This window comes from Rhamphochromis longiceps, linkage group LG11 (assembly GCF_057381845.1).
Source record: "Rhamphochromis longiceps isolate RC_006_pf linkage group LG11, R_longiceps_female_GT1.1, whole genome shotgun sequence".
NCBI lineage: Eukaryota > Metazoa > Chordata > Actinopteri > Cichliformes > Cichlidae > Rhamphochromis > Rhamphochromis longiceps.
Window position 1 is genome coordinate 993,098 of NC_140567.1, and position 16,040 is coordinate 1,009,137.

At 41.0% G+C, this 16,040-nt stretch overlaps 1 protein-coding gene and 1 long non-coding RNA gene across 2 annotated transcripts in view; one reads left to right on the forward strand and one right to left on the reverse strand.

Moving 5' to 3' along the window:
• The window catches only part of grik2 (glutamate receptor, ionotropic, kainate 2), a 350,655-nt gene that overhangs the window by 211,321 nt on the left and 123,294 nt on the right, over positions 1-16,040 (forward strand). The window contains exon 10 of the mRNA XM_085421989.1: positions 13,961-14,074. Coding sequence (XP_085278115.1) covers positions 13,961-14,074 — 114 coding nt within the window. The remainder of the gene's footprint in view (positions 1-13,960; positions 14,075-16,040) is intronic.
• The window catches only part of LOC146658379 (uncharacterized), a 231,591-nt gene that overhangs the window by 37,052 nt on the left and 178,499 nt on the right, over positions 1-16,040 (reverse strand). The gene's annotated exons all lie outside the window — the stretch shown is intronic.

Sequence of the window (16,040 nt, forward strand, 5' to 3'; positions counted from 1 at the left end):
CCTAACCTATTTGCCACTCTGCAACAAGCCCCTCAAGCATCGTAGCAAACAAGCTGTGCAGACACATAAGTCAGTACACGAGCAGAACAGAAATGCATTGAAAAGAACACCAAAGGTCAAAGACACCAGCTCCAGCCTCACAGAGCAGTACCAACAAGGCAGACCAACCTGTTCCAAAGTCCTGGTGCACCGCTCTATCAGTGCAACGGCTGAGTACAAGAAAGCCTAACTCAATGCCCCACACATTGATACTGGAGTGCCTGGCAATGTAAATGGCCTGTATTTGTATAGCGCTTTACTTAGTCCCTAAGGACCCCAAAGCGCTTTCCACTACATTCAGTCATTCACCCATTCGCACACACATTCGAACCACCGACCTTCTGACTAGTGGCTGACCTGCTCTGCCACCTGAGCTGTAAAGTAAAGGCTAATACTGAATACTTATATCATAAACTCAACGGGACTGTGGAAGATAACACTGAAGGACAGCTTCAAAGAAAGCTCACAAGAATATACCAGAATATTCTGTTCCCACTGCTGTTTTGCACAGGCCTCAACCTCCTCAGCTAATCACAAAGAATGGATGTGGATGTGGATTCAGGAGTGGGGTGACCATCATGAGTTACATCAAACTGTATGCCAGGAGCGAGCTAAACATCCACTCACTAATCCACCTCACGATATGGTGAATCTGAAATTTCCACACTCGGAAATTTGACTTGGACTGGATAAGTCCGATTTCAAATTCAAATATTTGCACTGGTTGTGACATACGGGAAAATAAATAGAATCAGCATACTTTTTTTTTTATTATTAATGCTTGAAAGTTTAAAAACTGAAATTTATTTTACAGATGAATCAAATATTTAAGTATACCTTTACCTTTGTATCTGGGTGGTTGCTGACTTTTTACTGCCTCAGTGAAACATAATGAACGTCACAATGCAAGAACGCTGCACTGCATCTCTCCTATGTGGTTGCTTCCTGTTCTCTCTATAGTACAATATTATATTTTACATGGAAATATTGCTGAATTTACATTAATATTTATTTATCCATTCTTCCATCCACTCTCTTCCACTGGAACCTCTCCCAGCTACCATAGGACAAGAGGTGGAGTACAAACCACCCTATGAAGTAAGGCTAACAGAGAGAGACAGACATCTAAAGACACATTCACACCTTCATGCCCACAATTTATTTAGTAAATTTTATTCTTCTTAATAATTTAGCAATAAAACACATGGAAAACAATATTTATATATCACTGCGAAAAACACGCAATTGTGGAGGGTATTTGTGGTTTCCACAAAATTGCAGGGGGTAACTGCTAACTCTGAACAGCGTTATGTTTGAAACAACAGCAGTATATGAAAATCTTCTGAAGATGAATTCAAAAGATCTTTGAATTAAAATATATTTCATATTAAGAACACTATCAGATCATATCCAGCTGCTTGAGCAGCTTGAACACCTTCTTTTACACCAGTTTACAAAAAGCAGTGGCCCCATTTTAATTTTAGGAAACTTCACAACACTCACTGATTTAAACCACTAACGCGTTTTAGAGATGTGATGAGGATGATGTTAATCTTAAATCTGTGCCTGAGTCAGCATACAGACACATGCCGCCCTCATCCTTTGATTTTGTTTGACACACTGTGTCTGGGTCACCTGTTTAACTCACTGCTTTCATGAATGTGTCAACTGTTGAACCTCTGCAGTCATACTGGTCTGTTTTGGGGACACCTAACAACAAATGTTAAAATAAGGACAACAATATCTTCCCATGGTTGTAGCTCATGTGAAACTGTGATATGATCATGATCAGAACACAGTAATATTCTCTAACTGTTAAACCTGAACTTAACTTTTCAGGTTTAACAGTACTCATCCAGTACACTCAGAGAGTTATTGTGACTGTAATCGTTTCTTCTTTTTCTTCAAATAATTACTGACTCACGGGAATCTCTCCAGTATTCAACACTTAATTTAAGATTCATGAGATTATCTGTGAGAAGAGAACCCCCAACGCTGCTGATACAAATAATAAAATCATATTCTTGCATGCAACTGCAAACACTTCAGGATCCTCGGTGGCGCTTGCCTCTCAGCAGCTCCTGACCTCTGGTTTGTGTACCGTGTGTGTCTGTGCCTCTATGAATAATTTACCCCATTAATAAAACCTCTCAGAAGTCCTCCAGTTTCACGAAGCCTGAATTAAAGAGTTGATTTGCAATTACAAAACCCATCTCAGGCCCTCACACAGCGCATCAGAAGTGCCCCTAAGAGTGTGTGGCTGGAGTATTTGTGGTCCCTTTTACTGATGCTCAGGGCAGACAGGTTGGTGGAGTGTGGGAGGTGCTGGGGTGAAGCAGGAGACTTGAGGGAGAGATGAGAAAACACGAGAAGCCTTGAGGCATAATCTGATAGCTGTGCCGACCTCTTCTTCCTGCTTTTCTCTTCAGCATTCTCCCCAAACGCTCTGCCTTCAGTGTTGTCCTCCATCAACATCCAAAAGGCCACATTCTTGATCCAGATCATTTTTAACATTGCTCCCTGTGGAACTCTAGAAAAGTGCCCACCGACAGTGCTGAGAGTTCACATTACTGCCAATGTGTAATAGTGGTGCTGTACATTATTGTCAGCAGGTAACCAGAATGGAAACAGGGGGAGAAAGGTCAGCATTTTACATTAATATACCTTTTGGTACTACTCAAAAAAAGTCTTATTGTCTTCAAGGACATTTTGCAGAACATAAACTTGCTCCTTTTATGCTGAAGCAGATGCTGCATTCACATTAAATGCATTTCTTTAATGGTAAATGGTCTGTATTTGTATAGCGCTTTACATGGTCCTAAGGACCCCAAAGCGCTTTACACAACCAGTCATCCACCCATTCACACACACATTCACACACTGGTGATGGCAGCTACATTGTAGCCACAGCCACCCTGGGGCGCACTGACAGAGGCTGCTGGACACTGGCGCCACCGGGCCCTCTGACCACCACCAGAGGGTGGTCAACTTAATGTTGCAATACAAAAGGTTAAAGTGGAAACATTCTCCAGTTTTCACTTCCTAATGAAACATGCGTTTGGTCCCGTGTGTCATGACCATTTATATACTCTCCTCTTTGTGTTTTGTTTCTCTTGTTGTTTGTCATCTCTCTGTCTTCCTCTTTCCTTCTTTTCTTCCCTGTCCTCTTATTCCTCCCTATTAACGTTACTATATAAAACACATTGAGATGACTATTATTGTGAACTGGCACTGTACACATATCACTGCAGCTCTAATTACTGTCAAGTTCACGTGTGTTGAATTTGCCCTCATTCACTTTGCTCTACAAAGTGCATCTACATTTAAAGTGTTTTGAAATACAGCCAGAATAAACCCTGTATAATACTGCAAATCCTATTATGCTGTATAATAAATATAATAAACAGGGGTGCACATAACTGGTACACAGGCTGCGCAACAAAAATTAGCAATGCGTAGTGACACTTGTGTTACCAAGTACCTTTGCGTACTTATAGTTGCTGTATAATAAATATAATAAATAGGGGTGGGTTTTAATAATCGATTCATCGATTAAAATCGATTCTGGCTTACGGATAACGTGATCTCGATTCATTAAAATTCTGAATCGATTTTTTAATATAAATGTATTTTGCCCGAAATTCCAGAATCTCTGGTGAAACGTCACAAAATTTTGACAACCACCAAACATTTAAAACAGTAAATGAGAGCAGGTACAGGCTTCTGCACAAAGACGTAAACACAAAGCGCGGACCGCGGATCAGAATCAGTGAGATGTGACTTACTTACTTCCAAAAAGAAAACCTAATTTCTGCCTTTCAATAGGCTACTGAACAAATTTAAACTTTCTAAAATTATGCAAAATGCAAAATGCTTAGCCGTGTCTAATAAAACTGCTGTAACTTCAGAGGTGATGTTCGTATGTTGATTAATTGGTTTCTTTCATTTTTGATGTACTGCAGAATATTTTTATAAAATCCAGAACAGGAAAATCACCTTCATGTTTTTCAGTGTTTTATCTTCCGCTACTTTGACACAAAGGCCTCTGCTGTGATGCTCACACCTTTGATAAAGTCTTGCCTGTGTCAGCTTCCTTTTTATAGATACAAAAATATGTAAATGTACTGTTCTGAATTATAATATTTCTGACTGAGGCAAAATTTCCCCAATTCAAAACGAATCGAATCGTGGATCGAATCGATTCAGGACCTTATGAATCGGAATCTAATCGATTCTAGAAATCAGTGACGATACCCAGCCCTAATAATAAATAAGTTTTAACAAAACATTAGCAAGAGCTAATGTTTGTGTCAGTGTTTGTGGCAAGAAGGAGACCCAAATTTCCGGTCAAAGAGTGCGTTTATTTATAGTGAGAATATGAACAATGTGTGATCGTTTCCATCAACGTGCTCCCGACTCCTGAACAGTGCTCGCGGTACGTGGCGTGAATGGTGAAAACTCCCACACTCTGCTCCCGGGACACACTCCTCTCCAGGTTCCTAACAAGACGTGACGAACAAACACCAGCAAAGATAGTTTCACCTCAGAGCTGAGGATGTACTGACTACGTAACTCAACGAGCCACTGTCGACTGAAGCTCGGCAACACGGTTAAGTAGAGGCCCACTGACGAGGATGAGCGGCGTCAGCCTGTGAGACTTGCTTCAGTGTGGGAAAAACCTGCCAGTCTGGTGATGCCCATAAACTGGTACGCTGGATACACACACACGTACATATAAAGGAGGAAGCAGGGGACCACGAGGGGAGCCATCACAAAGGCAGGTTGACCAGCGAGGACTGCCAGACCATGACAGTTGTTATCTCTAGCTGTTTCCTGAAGTCTTTCTCTGAGTTTACGGCATCAGTTTCTTCTAACAGAGTGATGATGCCAGGAATGTCATTCATACTATTGTTTATAAGAGCCATTCCTGATACTGGGGAAAAAATATTTTCATTTTATTATTATTTCTTTTCCTTTCTTTCTTTTGTTTTTTGCTATTTTTCTTCTCACACTGAACGAGTTTCAAAGATAAATTGATAATTGGTACTCTTGTTAGAGATTATTAAAGTGTTCTGATTCTGATTCTTCTTGAACAAGAAAAGATAAAAATTCCAAAAAGAAAGCAGAATAGTTTATAAATACATATCAAGATGTGAAGCCATTAAATCTAATACTTCAGGCCGTATAAACATGATCAAAATGAACATACCCAATTTTTTATATCTCTTCCAGCCACTTCCTCTGCCTCTTCCAAAAGAATTCTTTGATAAGCTAAACAGTATCTTTAATTGATTTATTTGGAATAACAAAAAACCTAGACTAAGACTTTGCTTGTTGTACCTGCCATATGAAAGAGGGGGGTTACAAATACCCAATCTTAGACTGTATTACTGGTCTGCAAAACCGCGCTCAGCCACTTTTCCACTGAGACACCCCCGACCTGGATACAAATTGAACAAACATCAGTAACACATCTTCAATTAAATCTGTATTTATTTTCTGCAATAACCCTTTTTTTAAAAACACAATAGATATTTGGTATAGGGCCCATCAGTATTTGGGAGATAAGTCTTCTATCTCTCGTTTTTCACCTATTTGGGCCAACACATGTTTTAAAGCAGGAAGAGCCGATGGGGGTTTCAAAAGATGGGCAGATACAGGTGTACAGAAGGTGGCAGATCTTTATAAGGATGGCAACCCTCTTACATTTGATCAGTTATGCGAAATATACAGCATCCCCAAAAACATTTTTTAAATATCAACAAGTTAAACATTTCATTATGTCAAAATATAAACAGACTGTATCTGAGCCACCATTATCACAATTGGAGAATGTCATACTTCAAAGGCCCTTGGGTAGAGGTCGTATCTCTTTATTCTATACAGCTCTATTAACACATGATAAAGAATCCACCTGACAAGTTGGACGCATGGATGTCAAGTTGGACGCTGACATCCAAGAGGAGATACAGGAGGCGGACTGGGAAACTGCATGTTTAAAAGCTCAAAGGCAATCAATTAATACAAGGATGAAACTCCTCCAATATAAGTAGAACTGAATCGCTGGTCGCCTGTCATCCCAGATAGTTGCAGTAAATGTTTAGACGAGAAGGGCACTCTGTTTCACTGTGCATGGAGCTGTCCAAAATTACAGCAGTACTGGAAATCAGTCATGCAAACTCTATCTAAGATTGTTGGAGTAAATATACCTGTTGAAGCAAAAATGTGTGTGTTGGGTATAAATCCAAAGAACCGTGATTTTAGCTCCAGACAGCTAAAATAAATTGACTTTGGACTCCTGCAAGCCAGGTGCTTAATATGTTTGTATTGGAAGAAAATGGATGAACCCACAAGTAGTCACGTGCGAATCATAAACGAATCGTTCAATACTCGAGAATCACTTTACTGACTCAAAAATTCAAAGGCCCAAATGAGTCATTCACTGACTCATCCCTGTTGCTGTTAGCAAACTAATTTCATTAGTAGAAATATATCTAACTTATAATTAAAATTGTGGGGAAAAAAACAACAGCCAGTTTCTTAACAGAAACATTTCTGCTCTGGACTGGAAAGAAAAACCCTGAGTAGAAAGCTCACATCAAGACAATATTGCCGTACATTTTGGGAGGAACACCCTGGAACTGGTGCGGGAGTATGAAAGGGAATCAAGGAAACTAGCAGATTACAGGAACCATCTCCGTTTCAACCTAAGATGCAGACAAAGCAGAGTTGTTCCTAAGAGCCTGCGCCTTGGATTCACTGTCAGGGGATACAGAGCAGACTTGATTCTACAGAGAGCGCAAAATCACCTTTTAAGTGAAAGGATAAGACAGGTCCATTTCACCATAGATGCCCTCCAGATCAAGATCAGCCAGACTCTGCAGGAACTGGAAATCCTTCTACCCTCTCCAATCTTAGAAGAGGTTTACAAGTTTGTGGACAAAGCTCAGTGGGCCCAACACTCTAAAGGAAAAGAAAGACAATGCAGGAAATTTCACACCTTGCTTTCAAAAACACACACTCCTCAGTCTGAACCTACACAACCCAGAGAAGAAAACACACCGGAAGACAGTCGGGAGAAATGGGTGAAGAACTTTTCAGACTGGAATCTCACTGAACCTGAAAAGAGAGTATTAGCCAAAGGACTCAATTTTGCCATTTCTCCACAACAGCTGCCCATAGTGGACCTCATCTCAGCCACAGAAACCACCATACGGATTAATAAATTATCACAGACAGAAGCAGAACAAATCAGGATGAAGGTCTCGGCCACCCTCTCCAGTGCCAAAGTCCCTCCGTCTAACCTCACATTACAAGAAAAGAAGGCCGTCGCTTCCCTGAGCAAAGACCACAGCATCACTGTTTTACCAGCTGATAAGGGAAGATGCACCGTGGTCCTAAACACTACAGATTACCATACAAAGATCACTACGCTCCTCAGTGACAACAATACCTACGAAGCCTTGAAGCGAGACCCCACAAGCAGCTACAAAAAGAAAGTTATAGCTTGCCTTCAGGACCTTGAAAAGGACAAAATCATTGACTGCCTTACATATCACCGCCTTTACCCAGGGGATGCCATACCCTGCATTTACGGACTTCCTAAGATCCACAAAGAAGCTGTCCACTCAGACCCATAGTCAGCAGCATAAACTCAGCCACTTATAACATTGCTAAACACCTTGCTACCATCCTTGCGCCTCTCGTGGGGAACACCCCACACCACATCAAGAACTCCACCGACTTCACCGACAAGGTCCAGAAACTTACCCTGGATCCAGATGAAACCATGGTGTCCTTTGATGTAGTCTCTCTCTTCACTTGCATACCCACCACGGAGGCCGTGGAGACTGTCAGAAAACAACTACAAGAAGACAGCTCCTTGGAGGACAGGACCAACTTCACACCCGATCAGATCTGCACACTGTTAGACCTCTGCCTCACCACTACATATTTCAAGTACAACGAAGGCTTTTACAGACAAAAACATGGCTGTACCATGGGCTCCCCCGTGTCACCTATTGTAGCCAACCTTTACATGGAGGAAGTGGAAAGGAAGGCTCTTGGCTCTTTCAAAGGAAGAGTACCCAGCCACTGGTACAGATATGTGGACGACACCTGGGTCAACATCAAGACACAAGAAGTGGAATCCTTCACTGTGCACATTAACTCTGTGGATAAAAACATCAAGTTCACCAGGGAAGACACAAAGGACAACTGTCTGCCTTTCCTGGACTGCGCTGTGCACATTGAAGAGAACGGCAACCTCAACATCAAAGTTTACCGGAAGCCCACACACACGGACCAGTACCTCCTCTTTGACTCCCATCACCCTCTGGAGCACAAACTTGGAGTAATCAGGACCCTACACCACCGGGCAGAACATGTTCCCTCTAAGCCTGAAGGGAAAAAGAAGGAACACACACATTCTTAAAGTCAGCAAAGAGGCACAGAAAAGAAGACCAGACACCAGCGAGGGAGGATAAGAAGGACAGACGCAACAACATTGTCATTCCTGATGTTTCTTAGAGAGGGCAACAGTACCTTTAAAATTATATCACATGTGTGGGGGTGTGGCCTTGCCAATTGTTTTGCCCACCTTTTCAAAATGGCTGGCGTGCCCACAAGCACATTTCATGGAAAAAGAAAGGTAAGCTTGATATTTACATTCAAAATGTTTTGTTAAACTCAGATTTTTATTTTATTCTTTTTGCAAGTACCCCTCCTCGGTGGCGAGAAACTGTTGGTGTGGTCAAGTGGGTGCTCTAGAAACAAACGCTCAGGACAGAACAGTTATCAGTCATGTACTTCCTACAAATTTTGCATATGTTTTATTCCATATTGATCCTCTGAGTGTAATGGTACATTTTAATTTGAATTTATCCAAACTAAACACAATATTTTCTTTATTTACTTTGCTCTTGTTCTTTTTCAGTACCACATCCTATCAAATGTCCCTGTCGATTATATTCTACATTTAATAACTTACTATTTCAAGTGAGAACCTAAATCACGTGGACCAATGTTTATTATTGCATATCTCTATTCTGAATGTGGCCAGTCATTCATAGGTATTGTTCAATTTTGGCGATTTTCCTCTATAAAATTTAATTGACTTCTTTACAGTGGCCTGCTGTGGTTAATAGTAACATATTCCAGTCATGAGTGATATCCAAAGTCTTCTCCACTGTAGCATTTGGCATTCCCAATAATATAACATGATACCTTAATCAAAACACAGTTAATATAGCACAGTTTTCTTGATGCAAACATCGGTAACTCAAAATCAGCAACCACAGTGTTAAGTCTGCAGTTCATACTTATGTGAAGCTAGAGTCTCCTCCTCCAGTCTCTCTTATCCTCCTGCTCCTGAAAAAACAAAACAAAACAAAGCGAAGCATCCACCCTTCTCTTGTCGGTTGGGTGAATTGTTTATGAATTGTTTATTGGCATTTACTAATCCTAAAGTGGGTGCAGTCATTGTCTCAGTATCAAGTCAGTCAAAACTTTTAGTCGTCAGTCCATCACAGTCCATTCACATGCATACCTCCCTACACATTCATACCAGATGTTGCTGATAATGGAGTCTCCCGCGCAACCTATTCGAGCATCCATCACCAGCAAGATGACGTCATCATTTTAAAGGAAAACAATTCCTTGTTGTTTTTTGGGCCGGATTGACTCGGTGCAATCCTTTTAGATCAGTGTTCCCTATAAGTGAATTTCTCCCAAGCCAATTACAATCATGGAGAAGCACACTTTGCAACTGTTTTTGTAAGAATATTTCATAGCGCTTTAAATTTCAATCTTTCAGGCCTGGTTTAAAGAGCTGATTGTTAAATCATGAACTCACAAAATATCAACATATCACCATATCACCATATCACCACCGGTGGATCACACCTCTCAGATGTTTTTTTCTCCAGTGCACTGTAACAAAAACGAAAACAGACATAACCAACAAAATACTACTAAAATAACACAAACTAGGGCCCGTTGCAGACATGTCCAAGCATAAAACTATCCCTCTCTCGCTTACGAGAAAGAACACAAGCCAAAGCTCACTGATAAAATCAAGCTAGCGCTAAACAAAACCAAACAATCAACCAGAAATTCACAGGAACATTTTGCTTCCTGCCGGGACAATATTGTGTGGGAATGAGAACCTCAGGTGCCGTAACACCTTTTGTTCGTCCTTGAATTAAAACTCAATCACAGAAAATGCCGTACTCCAACCTAAACTTACACTATTAATTCATCATTTTCACTCTGTGCCACTGTTCCTCATCAGGGCTGTGTGAAGCACAGCAAAGAATTCAGTCAAGGCCTTGAGCCATAAACAGACATCACGCACAGACATTGTTTTCATAACCAAACTTTTTAGACCTTATTCCTAAAATCTACATAAATGCCCTCTGGGTGACATATAACACATTCTAAGTATTTAATGGTAATCAATGGCTCCTCATAAAAATTATGCATTGGGATGTTTGTGTGCAGCATTTTGCATATCAGCATAAGCAAAGCATTCTTCATTGCATCAGCGTGTATGTGTGTGTGCGTGTGGATCACTCTTCATTGCACAAGCGTGTGCATGTGTATGTGTGCATCACTTCTCAGTGAATCAACATTCCCGTGTGTGTGTGTGTGTGTGTGTGTGTGTGTGTGTGTGTGTGTGTGTGTGTGTGTGTTCATCACTTTCCTGTTCTGGTGTTCTGGGTAAACCACGGCCTGAAGCGTGCCCTGGGGTCCTGCCCCCCTCCTTTTTCAGTTTGTTTGCGACCATTGCTGCTGCTGCTGCTGCTCAAAATTCAGTCCATCCTGGTTCTGACCCCAATTGGGGCAGTCCTTTCTCCAGTGTCGATGTTCACCGCAGGTGAAACCTGCATCTTCTTCTGTGTTTTTGTCCATTCTGAGGTGCCTTCTGTCCTCAGTTACTCCTCTTGTCTCGGTCACGCCCTTTTTCGCCACCCGATCATCCGTGTTGGTCCATCACTGTCCTGCACAGTGTGAATGCAAAGTTATCAAGGTCAGCATTCTTTTGCTCGGCCTTACTTTTCATTCGGGCTTGGCGGGCGTCTCGTCACAGCTCTGTCAGCTGACGCAGTCTGGGAATTTTCCCCCGTGTAGTGAAACGGGCCTTAGGTTTAGTGCTCTCCGTCTCGGCTGCATGAGATCACATTCCTGCAGGTCTGTTGACATTCTCAGGTCGTTGTTGTGGGTCCAGCTGTTGCAGCATTTGGTCAGTGTCACGTATGGGGGAGAGCAGGAGTCCAGTCAGCCTCGGCTTTCAGGGCCGGCAAAGCAGCCTGTAATTAAATATGTATAGAAAAAACAAAAACAAAACAAAACAAAAACAAACAAAAAACAAAAACAAACGAACAGGAAAATGTTGTTGTGTTGGCTGTGTTAGTCAGAGGGGAGACAATGGGGCCAGGCCCTGTGTCAGCCTTCTCTTAATAACACAGCCAACACAGGGGGAATTATTAAATTATTCTGTTATTATATGTTACCTTATATATGTAATCAAAGTAGTTGAATTAGAATACTGCTGTAGATCACATTATACCCTTTAATATAGAGTGTGTGAGCTGTATGTAGTTTAGTTCTCATTATACTTTTGAGTTAACAGAACATATTCACATATTAGTTCATTAGATAAATGTGCATCACTCTGTATCCTTGATCTGCTGGGAATGTGTTACACTGTTTTCTTGACATGCTTAATTGTTGAATCATGAAGAGAAGGTTGTAAGCAGGAGACTCTGTGTCTAAAGACAGGGGAGATAGATAGACCACATTCCACACCCCCACCTTACAGAAAGCAGAGAAACAACTGCCGAGGTCATAACTTAGGCGCTGTAACAGAGAAAAAATGTGATGTTTTGGCTTTCACGACTAGCTGGGGGCCACTAGAGACTATAAAAAGCTGAGCAACCCGTCACCATTTTGAGACATGTGCCTGACCCTCTGGTAGCATCTCTCCCGTCCGGACGTTGTAATGCTCTTATTGTTGAATTGTATGGAAATAAATGATTGTTGATTGAGCATTGATACACCGAGTATTGTCCTTCCTTCAGCCCAAAGATTCAAAGAACTGCGTGTTTTCAACATCCCCTATGTAGCCGGTGTATCAGAGAAACTCAGGAGAGTTTTCTCCAAGCATGACATCCCAGTGTATTTCAGACCCAGCAACACGCTCAGACAAAAACTGGTTCACCCGAAAGACAAAACTCCAAAACACAAACTTAACAATGTGGTGTTTGCTGTACAGTGCAGCGAGGAATGCTCAGACCTCTACATTGGAGAGCCCAAACAGCCACTTCACAAGCGCATGGCACAACACAGAAGAGCCACCTCCACAGGACAAGACTCAGCAGTCCATCTGCATCTTAAGGATAAAGGACACTCTTTCGAGGATGCCAATGTTCACATTTTGGACAGAGAGGACAGATGGTTTGAAAGAGGAGTGAAAGAAGTATCTATGTCCACTGTGAGCGACCATCTTTGAACAGAGGCGGGGCTTACGACACCAACTCTCTGCCATCTATAATCCAGTTTTGACATCCTTCCCAGACGCCTTAACGCCCACTCACATCCTGGGCCATCTGACCTCAGATCAAATCACACGATAAGGTGGGGCCAGGTTTCACAATGAGCTCACCCGAAACCCTGGCTGATTGTGTCCCACACCCATTGTCACACCCTGGCTCAGGTGATTAGAGGATCATCAGGGGGGAAACTCCCACTGAGTTTAAATCTGGGACTCTCCACCATTTGACCTTAGAACTGAAGAAGCTTCTCGGATGAGAGGTGAAACGTCTTCAAGCAACTTAAAGAAGTCCAGACGCTTTTCTGTCCAAGCTCCTTTGACTACGATGACCTGGATGACTGAGAACCTTCACAGACATCAAGACAATACCTCCTCTGTTCACAGTAGCATCGCTCTGCTAACATGCTAACAGCACATTTGAGTTACTCACCCCTTCCCTTCCTGTGCGGAATCATAACATGAACAAATCACTCAGGAGTCACTCACCCCCTCCCTCCTGGCTCACAGCTTCTTCTTCTTCTTCTTCTTGGTTGACAACCAACATTAAGGAGCATTACCGCCCCCTGGCTCACAGCTCAGTGGACATTTTGATGAGAAAATATATATTTGACACATTTGAGGAAAATACTAATAAAATAAAATAAAAATAAATAAAATAAATGTTCCCTTTAGAAATTTTATTTTTTTGCTCTATAAAAATAGTTGTTTTTCTTTTTCAATCACTCATCTTAGCAGTAGGATATACATGAAAAGAGAAACAAATTAAGTTTGAGTAAAAATGTACATTTTTACACTCTCTGGGCAACTGACTCAGTGACTCAAATGACTCAAAAAACCTGATTCATTTTGGCGAGTGACTCATTCAAACTCAATTCAGTAAAAATAATCGAATTTACCATCACTACCTTCAAGTCATATGTGGGTGAAGGAGATGGCATCATGTATTGTATTGGAACGACTTACTTATATTGTTAGAGGAAAGGGAGTAGATTTAGAAGAAATATGGTTACATTTAACTGAGTTTCTCAGACATTATGAAGGGAATTAATTTAGAAAATGATACTTGGTGCTGAGTTTTTTTGTTTGTTTGTTTGTTTTTGTCATTTTTATTTTTCGTTCTCGCATTGGTTTTATTTTATTTTATTTTTAAATCTATATTTGTTTATTTTGGGGACGATGTTGTTTAATATAAATCTTATGTTAACTGTACTATTATTCTTTGCTTGTTCTGTAATATAAAACTCATTAAACATTTTTGTTTTTTAAATCTAACACTTCATGCTCTCATGTTTTTCTGTACCAATGGATTTTGCATGTACTCTATCTGCCTTCTAACAGAAGAAGAATTAATTAAATATTTGTTTACAGATTGGTACCTGGGACCCTCCGAGTGGCCTAAACATGACAGACAACCAGAAAGGGAAGACAACTAATGTCTCTGACTCCTTGTCCAATCGATCCCTGGTGGTGTCTACTATACTGGTATGGTTACTTTTCTTTGAGATCTTAAGCTTAGGACTGTATAACATGACGCCTCCTGTGGAGAAATATGTCATTCAGAGTTCTCTGGTCTATTTTTCTGGCTCTTTCAGAACAGTATTGCACAGTCTTCCTCATAGCTTACTACACAATAACAAGTGTGCTTTGAAACACATCGCTAAATCTTACTAAGGCTGCGTCCACACGTACATGGGTATTTTTTGAAATGCAGATTTTTCTATGTGTTTGCATCTTTCGTCCACAGGTAAACGGCGTTTTCGGTCACTGCAAACCGCAATTTTTTAAAAACTCCTGCCAGGGTGGAGATTTTCGAAAACTCCGTTTTTGCGTTTTTGCATTTACGTGTGGACGAGGAAAATGGAGAAAACGCAGCGTCAAAGGTGTGCGCCTTTTTTGACGTCACACTGTGCGCCACGTTATTGTTTCAGTGAAATTAATTTCTACAATGGCGGACTTAGACAAAACACTGTTACTGTTAATTTTACTCTCTGCTGTGTTTAAATGCTTACATATACACACACAGTTACTGTCCTCCAAACATAGGACTCAGTTCTGCTTCTATGGTAAATGGTAAATGGCCTGTATTTGTATAGCGCTTTACACATCAGTCACACACACGTTCACACACTGGTGATGGCAGCTACATTGTAGCCACAGCTGCCCTGGGACGCACTGACAGAGGCGAGGCTGCCGGACACTGGCGCCACCGGGCTCTCTGACCCTCTGCTTCTATGCGCCATCTTTGTTTACTCTGCCATTTCTACACGGTTAGGAATATATCGACACCTGTTGCTTTGGCATGTTCCCGGCAGCGTTTTCCTTTGTTTTTGGCGTTTACGTGTGGACGGGATTTTTTAAAAATGAAAAAGGAAAATCTCAGTTTTCAAAAATACCCGTGTACGTGTGGAGCTAGCCTAAAACTTTTGAGTACATTAGTTCATCTTATCAATTAGTATATAGTGTGCTGTCAAGACACAATGTCAATATGACACAATACGTTGTTATGTCTAATATGAACGTCAGTGCAGACACTGAACGCGCAAGGCTAAAAAAGCCTCCAATGCCTTCATCCTCCAGGAACTGCTTGGATACTCTGACCACCCAGCACTCAAAATGTGGTCATAAATGTTTTGTACTTGTAAATCAGTTTTGTATTTGTGCATCTGTAGATAAGAAAAAGATTTGTGTGTGTAAAAATATTTACACAAGTTACAAATTCTTTTTGTTAAGGTCTGGTTACACATACAAAGCAAGAAAATCCTTGTGAAACTCTGCACTCAGAGGACATGACATTGACCCATCTGTTCTCTCATTGGATAGATAAATTTGTGATTGACATGACATTGACCAATCAGCTGAAAAGAAGAAAAATTGGCTCAAAATTCGTACTTGTGAGTTGAAACTTGAGTGCAGAGCTTCACACGGATTTTTTTGCTTTGTATCTGTAACCAGACTTTAACAAAAAAAATTGCAACTTATGTAAATATTTTCACGCACACAAATCTTTTTTTCGCACACACAAATTCTTATCTACAGATGCACAAATATACGCATTCTGATTTACCAGTGCAAAATATTTATGACAATTTGAGCCCATAAGTATCTTACTATCTCAACTTAGTATCACAGCAAAGTGTGAAATGTACAAGCATGCAGAAGTTGCAGTAAGTTACAGTGAGCTTCAATAACAGCAGAGGGAGATATTTTATTTCAAGTCATGAAAATAATCACAGGAAAGCATTAAAATGTAAATACATATTAGCTGCCAAGGTAATAGTTTCTGGTGATTAATGACCCTCGCATGTACTTCATATGTCTTTTGATCACTAACGACCTCTTGGCTTTGAATACATTATCTCCTCCAGCTGCAGCTGCAGCTTCTCCATGCATTAATGCAGCTTCCGCATGGGTATCCATGTCACGCTATGGAGAGATAAAGCTTGAAATG